General features: G+C 40.9%; 1 protein-coding gene across 5 annotated transcripts in view; it reads left to right on the top strand.

Annotated features, from left to right (window-relative positions):
• Positions 1–11,980, top strand: part of Cep70 (centrosomal protein 70) — a 51,893-nt gene extending 39,913 nt beyond the window's left edge. For 4 of the 5 annotated variants that reach the window (XM_029543727.1, XM_029543728.1, XM_029543726.1 and 1 more), the window contains 6 exons: positions 2,584–2,754; positions 7,123–7,269; positions 7,369–7,537; positions 8,762–8,876; positions 9,840–9,919; positions 11,173–11,980. In XM_029543727.1, coding sequence (XP_029399587.1) covers positions 2,584–2,754; positions 7,123–7,269; positions 7,369–7,537; positions 8,762–8,876; positions 9,840–9,919; positions 11,173–11,234 — 744 coding nt within the window. In that variant the 3' untranslated portion in view covers positions 11,235–11,980. The remainder of the gene's footprint in view (positions 1–2,583; positions 2,755–7,122; positions 7,270–7,368; positions 7,538–8,761; positions 8,877–9,839; positions 9,920–11,172) is intronic. The other variant, XM_021206574.2, reaches the window with a different exon arrangement.
• The last annotated feature ends 2,416 nt before the right edge of the window (positions 11,981–14,396 follow it).

Genomic DNA, 14,396 nt, shown 5'->3' on the forward strand with positions numbered 1-14,396 from the left:
GAAGAGAGTCGATGGGATGAGGAAGAGTCTTGCTGGGATGAGGAAGAGTCTTGCTGGGATGAGGAAGAGTCTCACTGGGATGAAGAAGAGAGTCGATGGGATGAGGAAGAGTCTCGCTGGGATGAGGAAGAGTCTTGCTGGGATGAGGAAGAGTCTCACTGGGATGAAGAAGAGAGTCGATGGGATGAGGACGAGTCTCACTGGGATGAGGAAGAGGGTCACTGGGATGAGGAAGTGTCTCACTGGGATGAGGAAGAGTCTCACTGGGATGAGGAAGAGGGTCGCTGGAATGAGGAAGAGGGTCGCTGGGATGAGGAAGAGTCTTGCTGGGATGAGGAAGAGGGTCACTGGGATGAGGAAGAGGGTCGCTGGAATGAGGAAGAGGGTCGCTGGGATGAGGAAGAGGGTCACTGGGATGAGGAAGAGTCTCACTGGGATGAGGAAGAGCCTCACTGGGATGAGGAAGAACATCACTGGGATGAGGAAGAGCGTCACTGGGATGAGGAAGAGGGTCGCTGGGATCAGGCCCTGTTGGGTAGCTTGTCCTCATTTCTTGTTTACTCTAACTTGTGAATGTGGATGCTGTGTCATCTGCGAGTCTCCAGCTATTGCCACCATGCCTCCCATGCCTTCCATGCCTGCTGCTATGTCTTTCCTGCTAGGATGGAATATGTCTTTCTACACCTGTGAGCCAAGAATAAACCCTTTCTCCCTGAAGTTGCTTTTTTCAGGGTATTTCACCACAGCAACAGAAAACTAAGACACATAGTATTTTCCTGTAACCCTCTACATCGTCTTTATAATAACTACTACAGTGTAAACACTGTATAACTATCTTTTAAGATGTTTATAATTCTTTACTCTCACCATTTAAGCTATTTACCATTTTATTGTTCTAGTTGTTGTATTATTATTATTATATAAGTAAACCTTCAGATCTTTGGCTTTGATTTAGCTCAAACTATGAAATGTGAAAATTAACTTTACTGTTTATTGGATAGATAACAATTAAATCTAGTAGTTTATTGAATGAAGTGGGCTTGCACCGAAACATTTTTTGTTCCCCATAGATTTTTGTCTCTCTCCTCTCTCTTCTCTTTTCTTTCTTGTGCCTTTTTTCATTCTTTTCCCCCTCCCCTCTTTTTCTCTCTTCTTTCTCTTTCCTTTCTGCTCTTCCTTCTTTTCTTTTCCTCCCTCCCACCTTCCCTCCCCTCCCTCCCTTCCTTCTTTTTCGTCCTTCCTTCCTTCCTTCCCTCCTTCCCTCCCTCCTTCCTTCCTTCCTTCCTTCCTTCCTTCCTTCCTTCCTTCCTTCCCTCCTTCCCTCCCTCCCTCCCTCCCTCCCTCCCTCCCTCCTCTCTCTCCTTCCTTCCTTCCTTCCTTCCTTCCTTCCTTCCCTCCCTCCCTCCCTCCCTCCCTCCCTTTTTGACTAGGCTGGCCTCAAACCCACAGAAATCTACCTGCCTCTGCCTCTTGAGTGCTGGAATTAAAGGCATGCCCCACCAACCAGCCGCAGAGCTTTCCATTTCGAATTAATTATGAACAGGTTGTATTTTTAAAGTCTTTTAATGTTTCCTGTCCGTTATCAGAGTTCTCCTGATGTTTCCTGTGTTTCCTGTGTGAGGGCTGAGCTCGTGCCCCTTGGGAAGCTACATTCGCGTCTGCCTTTGTCACTCTGTTACGCTTGTACTGCCGCTCTGTGCACACTGGAGTTTTTAGCCTTAGAATTGACCATTGTTCCCCACCCCCACCCGATTTACCGACATGACACTTTTGTCTGACATTACCTCTGATAACACACACGTTTATTTCTAAATTCTGTAGTCTGTTCCACTCTTCTCAGTCAGCTCACCCAGCCTTCCTCGCGGTTGGTGTCAGGGAAAAGAGGATTGTCTCCCTGCTTTGGTTCGTAACTTGGAGACGAATATTTTTTAATTAACTACTTATAGATGAGTTTATAATAGAATTGGAATGTTGAAATACTTATCAGTGAACATAAAACAAAAACTTATAAACAAGCCTGAGAAGTCCGGTTCTTAGAGCACCGGTTTGCTGGAGCTTTCCCAGGACAGACAACTACCAGTATTTCCTACTAGCTCTAGAAACCCTGTACAGGCGTTCTTGGAGAATCCTGTCTTGGGGAGGACTTGCGCTTATTAAGAATTATTGGGCTGGCTGGCCAGGACTTCTCTATAGAGTGAGTGTGTGGGGCTTTGTTGGTAACTCTCTTTACCTGAAATTTTAACTGAAATTGTGAAGCAAATAAAAAGACTCTTTAATACCATACTTAGCTTAAATATGAGGAGACAGAAACACAAAAACATGGAGACTTAGGTAAGGATGTCTAGATGGTTATTATTCTGTGTGGATTATAACAGTCAATGACAGCTTTCAAACCCAATGGATGAATTAATTAATTAAAAATTTTTTAGTTTTCCTTAGAATGTATGTAATCCTGTGGATTCTGCATTGCCTCAGTCACAGGTGTCTGGAAATGATTTGTGGGCACCCGACCCACACCTTTGTTGTACCTCATTGTCAGATACAGACAACTGTCGTAGCTACAAATACTGCCCATGCTTACAGGTGCTGTGCAGCATCAATTCAATTGTTCACAATCCACGAGCTCCGGTGATTATTTATAAACAGAGCAAAGGAAGAGCCCAAAACGGCAATAAAGATATTGGTCAAGATTGTGGATTTGAACATCTTGTTCCTATAATAGAAATGTGGGTAGATGAACTGACATCCTTAAAGGTAAGTAGTTGAATATTCTCTATATGTTTGGAAAATCTGTTGGGCTTGGTTTTTATTCTTTATAAAGCTAAATAAAAAACCCCACTTTGTTTTGTTTTTGAGACAGAGTGTAACTGTATAGTCCTGGCTGGCCTGGAACTCTTTATAGACAGACCATTTTGGCCTTGAGCTCACAGATAACCACCTGCTCCTGACTCCTGAGTGCTGTAATTGAGGGCATGATCGACCATGCTTGACCTTACATATTTCTAATCCTGTAAATTGCTTGTTTTGATAAGTTTGCCTCCTCCAAAATTCTACCACAGAAAATGTTTATAGAGTTTCTCTCATTGCGGATTTGTAGTGGAGTCATCTTTGTACTTCTGAGTCCTTCCATATCCTGCACCTTCCTCCTGCTGAGATCTCTGCTGACATTTCCTGACCTTTGCACATGCTCAGATCAATGTCTTAGCCTCACTTTCATCTTAATGGGGAATAGTTTTACAATCTTAACATTTTATTTTTTCTTTCTCAAAATTGAGTTTATTTCTGTTTGTTTAATCTCTAGAGAAGTTGATTGTTAAGAAGCAACTAGGAAATTAGATATATTCACATTTGATTTATAGATCATTATATATTTATTGTGTAACTTGAGCTTATTACATTTTTTATTAGTTTATTGGGAGGTGATTTGTTTTAAAGTTAATAGTATTGTATTTATGCCTTGGATTTTTTCAGTAACTATATTATATAAAATTCTACTATGGTTAATAAAGATATGATTCACTGACAACATTTGTCAGCATTTTGTCTTATTACCTGAAGACACTTGCTATGAGTATGTGACCTCTTTAGGAACAAAAAGTTGTATTTGTTCTTATATGCCTCAAAGCTCCTCATGATACAAATTAATCCATATTATCCAGAATAATTATAGTCCCAGACCACTAAAGGGGATTTTGTTTTCTTTCTTGCTTTTTGTCTTTGTTTTTTGTTTGTTTTTTAAAGATTTATTTCATGTGTGTGGGTGCACTGTCTCTGTCTTCAGACACTTCAGAAGAAGGCATCAGATCCCCATTACAGATGGTTGTGGGCCACCATGTGGTTGCTGAGAATTGAACTCAGGACCTCTGGAAGAGTGGCCAGTGTTCTTAACCACTGAGCCATCTCTCTAGCCCTTGTTTTTGTTTTTTGAGACAGGGTTTCTCTGTATAGCCCTGGCTGTCCTGGAACTTGCTTTGTAGACAGAGATCCACCTGCCTAATGTTGGAATTAAAGGCGTGCACCACCACACCTGGCTTGAGTTTTTTAACGTATAAAAATCATTATCTGTGCACAACCTATGAAAGAGTCTTGGTACTCAACCTAACTTTTATTTCCTTTTGTTCCCCCCCCTTAGGGTTTAGACAGAGCCATACAATATCTAAGCATTTGGTCAAATGACAGTGCTGGATTAATATACTATTTTATATGCTGAGTTTCTCTAGAATGTTTCCCAGAAAAGGGTGGAGTGGAGATGGCTTGTGGACACTGTGCATGCCCCACTCAGTGCTTGGCCAAGAGCTCACTGTAGGGCTAACAGTGCTAACTCTGCCTTTCTCCTTTTCAGAAGAGTTAAAATAGAAACAGCCCTTGCCTTTCCAACAGAAGAGAAAAACTAGAGAAGGGAAACAAAGGGAGGAACCAAATGCGCAGATACCGTTATTTTTCTATGTGTGAGATGGGAAAGTACTACAAAGCTGTGAACATAAAACGCAGACTAGACAGACAAAACATGCTACACCATGAGCTTTTAAATAACTGTGCAGTATATTATTAGACAAAACAAATGCAATAAAGATGGACACCCTGGTGCAGTACAGGTGAATGATGGGGGTGAACTTGTACTCCAGATGATCAGGGCATCACTTTGATCATCGCCCCAAGCAAGGTGTGGCAAGAATGCTGCCTTCTGGCTACTGTGTAGTTTTCTGAATAGGAGGCAAGAAATTACCTTTACAATTAAGAGTATTGTCAGGACACTTGAGGCAATTCACTAGAATTAGTTACTTCTGACACTGAAGTAGCTCATGGCCTTTAGTAGTGCTTCTAACACTTACAGTACAGATTCGGGATCCAGCTTAGCACATGAAGTTAGATGAGCCCTCATATGGAGAGTTCAGCATTTGGCCCTATTACCCAAAGTCACTTGCTAAGACTATGTGACATCCTTGGCAAACAAAAAGTTGTATTTGTTCTTATATGCCTCAAAGCTCTTCATGATACAAGAGTGCTCAATTAATATTTATCTATATTATCCAGCATAACTGTAGTCCTAGATCAGTAGAGAGCCTTTGAAGCCTCATACGGAGAGTTCGTTATAATGTAGCAACTTTCTAGTTGGGACAGACATCTCCCAAGATACTATTTTTTCCTTAGGGTCTGATGTGTTTGAGAGATGAGTGGAAAAGAGAAATGTAGCAGTGCATGTTATAGAATCCTCTATATCTGCATATTTCGTTTTTGAGACAGGCCTCACTGTGCAAGCCTGGCCAGCTTGGAACTCCTATGCAGATGAAGCTGGCCTTGAATTCACAGAGGGCCACCTACTTCTGCCTCCCAGTGCTGGGATTAAAGGCATATGTCCCTAAGCCTGGCCTTGCGTGCTGTATTCTAACTAACATACAACCATACATGTATGTAAGGGACAGGTTGACATTCTAATACACTGAGTAGCTGTCCGTGTCGAGAACATCAGAATTCTCAGCCGTTTTAAAAGAGTTCATTTTTGTGAGCCTTAGTTACCCTAGTGTGATATTTGCAAATTATTTCTCTTATCCAGCTGTACCTCTGTGTCTGTTAGCCATCCTGTCTCCATTCCTTCTGACTCAAACCCTACTCAGGCTTTGGTAACTACTGTAAGATTAACGTTTAAAACATTTACTGTGAGTAAGAACATTTGGTATTTGTGTGTTTTATTTCACTTAACATGATGTCTTCTAGTTCTATCCATGTTGTAGTAAATGACAAATGCCATTATGTTTGTGGCTAATATCCCATTGTATGAGTATGCATGTATTTATGCGCACACACATATTTTTTTGCCATAGCCATTCATCTATCATTGGACACCTACACTGAGCCCATATCTTGGCAATTCTTTTTTTTTTTAAAGATTTATTTATTATATGTGAGTACACTATAGCTGTCTTCAGACACACCAGAAGAGGGCATCAGATCTTATTACAGATGGTTGTGAGCCACCATGTGGTTGNGGTTGTGAGCCACCATGTGGTTGCTGGGATTTGAACTCAGGACCTTTGGAAGAGCAGTCAGTGCTCTTAACCACTGAGCCATCTCTCCAGCCCTTGGCAATTCTTAATAGTGTTTCAGTGAGCGTGTACAAGCTAGTATCTCTTTGATATCGTCTCATCTCATTTGGATGTGTACACATGGGTGTGGGATTGTTAGGCTATGTGGCAGCTTTATTTTTAGTTTTTGGAGGAAGCTTTTTATACTGTTTTATATGATACCTGTACTAATTTAAATAGTAATCAATAATAAATGCAGAGGATTCTCAAAAGAAGTCAGTCATACATGTCCACTTGTATTATTTCATTTACATAAAATGCCAGGAATAGGCAAATTCATAGCCTCAGGGAGAGGATTAGTAGTTAGAGAGGCTGGAGGAGAATAGAAAGGACTGTGAGTGGGTGTGGGATTTCTTTTTTAATCTTTATTCTTTAAATTTCTTATATGTATGAACATTTTGCCTCCGTATATATATGTTTGTGCACCATATGATAGCCTGGTTCTTGAGAAGGTCAGAAGAGGGCATTAGATCCTCTGGAACTAGAGTTATGAATGGTTGTGAACCATCATGTGGGTGTCAGGAACTGAACCTAGCTCTTCTTGTAAGACAACAAGTGCTCTGACCGCTAAGTATGTCTCCAGCTCTGGGTATGGGAGTTCTTCTCAGAAGACTGATGAGTTCTGAGCTTACACAGAGGTCTGTTTTGTACCACTGTGAAAAGATGAAAACCATCAAACTGTGGACTTAGTAAAGGTCAATATTTTGGTATGTAAATCTCATTCCAAAATTGCTACAAAAATATTTAAAATGTAGGCTAGAAATATGGCTCCGTGGTAAAATATTTGCTGTGTATACATGATGGAGAGCCTGGGCTATGTCCAGCACTGATAAAATAATTTTAAAAAACAATATAACTACTTAAATAACATTATTACTTAGAACATCCAGACTTGTTTTAAATTGGCAACGGTTTTTAAAAAAATACTAATGGTGGTTATATAGCTATGTGTTTTTAGGCCCCCATGATTACTGTGCTATTAGTGTTACCATATAAACTATTCTATAACGAGTAATGCCGTGTAGTTTCTTTTGTTAAGGATTTGTATAAGTCCTTGAAAGTACTGTCTGCAGAACTGGTGCCTTGGCATAGCTTAAAGAAACTGGATGAAAATGAAGGTGTCAAAGTAGGAGATCTGTTGTTTATGGTAGATACCATGCTGGAAGAAGTTGAAAACAAGAAAGAGGTAACATTTGATACTTATATAATTGTTCTCATTTTTAAAGGTTTATGTTAACTAATATTATTGCAAATTATAAACTACCCGTTAACCTTCTTTATATAGACCAGCAGCACGCCGAACTCTCAAACTTTGCAAGCTATTGTTTCTCACTTCCAAAAGCTATTTGATGTGCAGTCTTTAAATGGAGTCTATCCCCGGATGAATGAAGTGTACACCAGGCTTGGAGAAATGAACAACGCTGTAAGGAACCTTCAGGAGCTCTTAGAATTAGGTGATGACCCTTTGTCATTTGTGGCGTTGATTCAAGAGTTATTCCAAATAAATTAACAAACAGGAGGTTTGGGGCTTGGTTTGGGTTTTGGGTTGTTTGGGGTTTAGGGTTATTCTGGGATTTGGTTTTTTTGGGTCATTGGGTTTGGGGGTTTGGGAAGACTTTGAGTTTGGGGGTTTGGGGTTGGGTTTGTGCTGTGCTTGGTTTGGTTTAGTTAGGTTTTGTTTGATGACAAATGTTGCTTTGCTCTCTGTAGCCAAAGCTGGCCTTCAACTCCTGGTCTTTGTCTTTCACCTTCCAAGTGCTCAGCCTGCTTGTGGGTACCACCAGGGCTCACAGAACTCCTGTTACTTACACACAAAGACATACACCACCCAAAAACCAGCAGGAGGGATGTAGCTTAGTTGGTAGACTTAGATGCTTGCCTGACATGCATGAACTCATGCATGAACTCTGGATTTGATTCTCAATACTGAATAAACAGGGTATGATGGTGCACATATAGAATCCAAGGTGGTGAACATCCTCAGGAGATGGAGGCAGGAGGATTAGAAGTTCAAGGTCATGGGCTGTAGAGCTTCCTCACTGGTTATGAGCCCTTGTTGGGAACTTGTAAGGACTGGAGTTCATGTCCCAGCTCCCATATAACAATGCAGACATCCCTAAATCTCTGTAGCTCCAGCTCCAAGGACTTCAACACTCTTTTCTGGTTTCCATGTGTGCAAATACACTTGTGAACGCATGTATACATGTGAACAATCATACACACTTGCAAATAAATTCTTTTTTTAAAGTTCAGTTCAGGGTCATTTTTTGATACATAACAACTTGTAGGTCAGCCTAGCAATCATGAGACCCTGCTTAAAACAAGCCCTCCCAGGGCTGGGAGATGGCTCAGTGGGTAAGAACTCTCTTTCTGTAGTCATGAGTGCCCGAGGTAGCGACCCAAGCTGGATAGCTCACAAGTTCTGTTACCTGCCTCTGTGGAGAATGGAGACAGAATTGTTGAGCCTAGCCAAGAAAATGTGGACTCCAGGCTCAAGGAGATAGTGTGCCCTAAAGAAACGGCAAAGGGTGGTAGAGGGCAAACTAATAGAAAGGAATCTTAACCCCTTCTGCCACAAAAATAAAGTGAGTACAACTGAAGCAGGGAATGTTAGGTGAGTGTAATGATTTTGGAAATTCTTTAAAAATATATCTTATGCTTTCATTTCTCTTTTGCAGACAGTTCGTCGTCATTGTGTGTGGTGGTCAGCACAGTTGGGAAGCTGTGCGAGATAATTAACAAGGATGTGAGTGAGCAGGTTAAACAAGTGTTGGGACCTGAGGACCTACAAAGGTATTTGTTAGAAATGCATCCAGAGTGCACGAAGTGGTGAAAGTAAAGGCTCCAAAGCCCTCCCAGCCCTTACCTTCCGTGATGGCAGAGACAGGGCCTCAGGGTCCTGGAACTCTGTGTAGATCAGAGTGGCTCCGAACCAAAAAAGAGCTGCCTGCCTCTGCCTCCAGAGTGCTGCCACCAAAGGTGTGTCATGTGTACTCAAGATAAAAACTGTTGGGACTGTAAGCTCACATAGGGCTGTTGGGAAGTCTAGCAGAACTCACCCTTGGGGCAAGTTATATATGGAGAAATTAAAATCTTTATAACCAATTCTTGAGTTGGATTATAACCTATAATTTATTTCTAGGACACTACCAAAACTAATAATTACTAGTCATATTTTTTTTGTTTAGCAGAGTAATAGTAAGGGTTTTTAAAAGACTAGGCACCACCAATATAAAAACCTGATATTTTGCCGGGCAGTGGTGGCGCACGCCTTTAATCCCAGCACTTGGGAGGCAGAGGCAGGTGGATTTCTGGGTTCGAGGCCAGCCTGGTCTACAGAGTGAGTTCCAAGACAGCCAAGGCTACACAGAGAAACCCTGTCTCGAAAAACTAAAAAAAAAAAAAAAAACAAAACTGATATTTTAAAAAGTACATTATGGAAATATGTTTGTGTGTGTGTGTGAATATTGTGTGTGCTTATACATGTAAATATATAAACATATAAGACATATATGTATATATGAACATACACATGTATCATCTATATAGTCTGCATGTTTTCCAGTAAGAACCCTTATATATCTGACAGTTGAGTTTTTTCATATCTATCATCTCTCGCTCTTGGCCTCTCCCCTCCTCCCATTGTTTTACTTACCATTGGTACTTATGGTTGAATTGCATATTGAGTAAAGAAGCTATTTTTAAAAGATATTCTAAAGGTGGTGCTTTTTTGTAAACTGTGTATGTTTTAAACAGTATTATGAAGAAGCTGGAAGAGCATGAGGAATTTTTTCCAGCGTTCCAAGCTTTTACTAATGATCTTCTTGAAATCTTAGGTGAGATGTTTGTTGATGGTGGCTGGCTCTTTCTTGGAAGGTGTTGGTGGATTTAAAGGGTGTTCCTTAGAAACTGGGTTCATGTCTTACTTTAGGTGTTTGGAAAGTATTAACTACTTTGCAGGAAGATGTGGTTACGATTAATTTACAGAATAGAAAAACAGCCTATAAAGAAATAAAAAATATCTTTTGCTTTTCTTTTTAAATATTTTTATATGGGTATGGGTATTTGCCTGCATGTATGTGTGGGCACAGTGTGCAGGCAGGTGCCTATGGAGGCCAGAAGAGATGGTCTGATACCCTGGAACTAGAGTTCTAGTCAGTTAGCTACTGTCGGTGCTGGGGACTGGCCCCAGGTCCTCTTATAGGAGCAGCAGGTTCTTCTAACTGCTGAGTCATCTCTTCAGCCCTCTTGGACTATCTTGTTTTGGTAACTTCTCATGAGAAATGGCATTGTTTTGTGAGACTCTGGGTTCTGTCATTGTTTATTAAAACATGACCAAGCAAAATAAGCTAGAAAAATGCAGTGCCCGCTGCTTGGAGCCTTCCAGTAGGGATGGTCTCTGGCTAAGGGAACGTACTCGCTTCCCCTGAGAACAAGAGAGTCAGAAAGTGAATTCTGGCTTAGGGTCACTGAAATCTGATACCTTGGAAGAAAAATCAATTTCAGAACCTGCTGAAGAACCTGAACTGCTTTGTCCAGAAGTCCATACCAGGATAGGCTGTGTCCCCGAGGCTTGTTCTAAGTTGTCACACACCTCTTACTGGACAAATCTCCCCAGAGAAGGCTGAGAACACTCCACTGTGAGACTAAAAGAATCAAGAAGCACTAACTGTGTTCATTAAGGAGAAAGCAATTCCTAAATCCTCAGGTGGAGACCCAGAAAAGAGATGCATGTCTTCACTGCATAATGGGACCCATGTTGGGACCCATGTTGGCTTGCCCATGTAGCTGTACAGAGATTTAGAGAGGGACAAAGGTATCATAAACACTGCCACCTGGATGTGTTCCTAAGCCTGTGTCTGGTAAGATTAATGCCAGAGCCAAAGGGGCGCTGCAGATTCCCTGTGAAGCACCTATGGGAGGCAGTGGTAGTCTGCAGCCAACCTGGGAGAGAACCCTGTGCACAGGAGCACTCACAGCCACTGCTGCCCTTGGGTGTGAAGGCGGCTTCTGCGGAGAGCTTCTCACTTCTGTGAGCTCTTCACTAGAAACATCGCTCCCTTTCTAATTCTTACTTTTTCTATTACAGAGATTGATGACTTGGATGCCATCGTACCTGCAGTAAAGAAATTAAAGATACTTTCATACTGAAAACAAATCACGTCAACTTTACTGTGTAAATTGCATTCTTAACATTCTAAGCATTTGTAAAGGTCTGATCCAGAGACAAGGCTATACACATATCAGCCTCAGAATTCATCCTACCCATATGTTTTTTATTTTTGGTTATTTAATAAAATGTAGCTGTTAAGTTATTAAAATAGTGAATTAACTTTAGATTCCTTAATCGTTTCCTAAGCAATGCGTGAGTGCTCTAAACTGTAAGGAAGAGATCGTGTGTAACGGAGACATTGCAAAGTATAGAAAGTCGCAGTTAACTTCAAAGTTTAATGACCCTTTGGTCAGAGAAAAAAGAATGCCAGTTGCTTTCTAAGCCCAATCAATAGGAAGCCTCTGTTCTCCAGGCAAGGATTAATGCGCATATTCTATTAAGAAAAATTTACAGCTATTGCCCTGTCAAAGCAAGACGAAAAGGCTCTGTCTTTGTATTGAGATAGGAAGTTAGTCATGGAGTGAAATAGATGGTTAGGTAGAAGTGTTTCTGTGTCTTTATTTGCAATACTGTGTAATGTACTTTTATAAAGAAATAAGATCACAAATAAAGTTTTTGTACAGAGTTTCCAAACGTAAGTGTCCTTAGTGACTTACCTGTATTGCTAACAATAGAGTTGTGTTCCCTCCCTAGGCTGACTCCCTTGGCGCTATCCTTCCTGCACGTTACTGAAGAGTTCTGTTCTTACTGCTCTCTACTTGTTCTCTAGTCTCAGTATTCATTCTGATGGCAGGGGCACACCCATGACTACAAGCCACTTTAGGCTACCCCATATTCTTCTTTTTAAAATGCCACTCTTACTGGTTGATATATAAATTATTTTAAGTATTTCCAGGAGGCAGCATAGTGGTATGGCAAGTGCCAGTGAACAGGGATTCAGACTCCTAGGGGTTGTGACTTGGACAACATAAAATAATATCTTAGGTTCCTTCTTTAAAGTCCTTTGCTTTGTCACCCTGTAGTTAAATTTCTAAATAGTAACCCAGTGGTTTTTGACCTTCCTAATGCTGTGACCCTTTAGTTCAATTCCTCATGTTGTGCTGACTCCCAACCATAAAATTATTTTCATTGCTATTTCACAACTGTAATTTTGCTACTGTTATGAATTGTAATGTAAATATCTGTGTTTCTGATGATCTTAGGTGACCCCTGTGAAAGGGTCATTCAAGCCCCCAAAAGGGTTGTGACCCATGGATTGAGAAACTGCTATAATGTAGAATGTTCTGATGGAGTTAAGACATTTGGTTATTTGTTCTGAATTGATTGAATTACTCTCAAGAAAATTTTGTGAGGATTGGAAGTCTTTCTAAAACTTTTTTTTAAATAATTTCTAAAGATTTATTTATTTATTATATGTAAGTACACTGTAGCTGTCCTCAGACACCCCAGAAAAGGGAGTTAGATCTCGTTAAGGATGGCTGTGAGCCACCATGTGGTTGCTGGGATTTGAACTCTGCACCTTTGGAAGAGCAGTCGGGTGCTCTTACCCACTGAGCCATCTCACTAGCCCTCTAAAACTTTATTTAATTTTATTATTTAATTTTATTATTTTTAAGTTTGTGTGTGTATGTGTGTGTGTGTGTCTGTGTCTGTGTCTCTGTGTCTCTGTGTGTGTGTGTCTGTCTGTGCATGCACATCATGTGTGATTGCAGGTACCCATGGAGTTACCTGCAGCTGTGAACAACCCAATGTGGATTGAACTGAACTGAACTCTGGGCCTCTGCAAGAGCACTGGGCACTCGGAACCACTGAGTTGCTCGCTGGTCTGAAGGTTGGAAATCTTGACAATGTGCAGTGTGTGTGTGTATACATGCACGTGTTTAAGATGGGTTGACCTGTATTCCAGGTTGGCTTTTGAACTCACTATTGCCAAAGCTAACTTTGAACTCTGCACCACCCTCAAGTGATAATATTAGAGGCATGTGCCCCCACATCTGGCCTTAACAATATTTGAGAAAAAAAGAAATGCAACTAAAATATTATAATAGGGGTTAGAGAGAAGGCTCAGCAGTTAAGAATGCTCATTCTTGCAGAGCATCCTACTTCAGTGCCTGTGTGAGTTCCCATGTTGGGTGACTCACAACTTCTTGTACCTCCAGCTCTAAGGGGGTCCAGTGCCTCCTGCCTCAGGCCTCTGTAGGCACCTGTACTCACATAATAAAATCTCTCAAAGACTATTAATCTAAATTTTAGCAGCAAGTTTTAATCTCATAGGTAACTCTTAGTTTAAGACAGATTTCAAATCCTTTTCCAGAGGACAGGAGTGTTTTAGAGATGTGTATTAGTCAGGGTTCTCTAGAGTCACAGAACTTAGGGATAGTCTCTATATAGTAAAGGAATTTATTGATGATTTACAGTCTGCAGTCCAAATCCCAACAATGGTTCAGTAGTAGCTGTGAATGGAAGTCCAAGGATCTAGCAGTTGCTGAGTCCCACACGGCAAGAAGGCGAAAGAGCAAGAGCCAGACTCCCTTCTTCCAATGTCCTTATATGGTCCCCAGCAGAAGGTGTAGCCCAGATTATAGGTGTGTGCCACCACACCTTTAATCCCAGATGGCCTTGGACTCGGAGATCTCCCTGTCTTAATCTTCTGGATTCAATAACCACTGTGTCTCAAGATCTCCATACCAAGATCCAGATCAGAAACTTCTATCTCCCAGCCTCCAGATTAGGTTCACTGGTGAGCCTTCCAATTCTGGATTGTAGTTCATTTCAAATATAGTCAAGTTGACAACCAGGAATAGCCACTACAAGATGCCTCAAGGGCGATTAAGGACTGTCACACTAATAGAAATAGTTTTTAGACTTTTGCTGATAGAAGACATGATATGTCTACTTTTATCTAATTTTAGTTGTTTAAAACTATAAAAGTCCTGCAGTAGTTTCTGATTTGTATATAAAACTATGTAAATCTTAGCTTTTGAAAACACCTTTGAAAACAATTTTTGATGTATAATTAATATAAAAACTATACATGAAGTGTAAAATTTAACAAGTTCTGGTGCATATCTATGTTTGCAGTGCTGTATGGTTTGAACTAAGAATGTCCGCCATAGGCTTAGCTATTTTAACACTTGACACTCCCCGGCCCCGCCCGCAGTGGTGTCACTGGGGAGGCTATGGAGCCTTTGGGAGGTGGG

Source organism: Mus pahari, chromosome 10 (assembly GCF_900095145.1).
Source record: "Mus pahari chromosome 10, PAHARI_EIJ_v1.1, whole genome shotgun sequence".
NCBI lineage: Eukaryota > Metazoa > Chordata > Mammalia > Rodentia > Muridae > Mus > Mus pahari.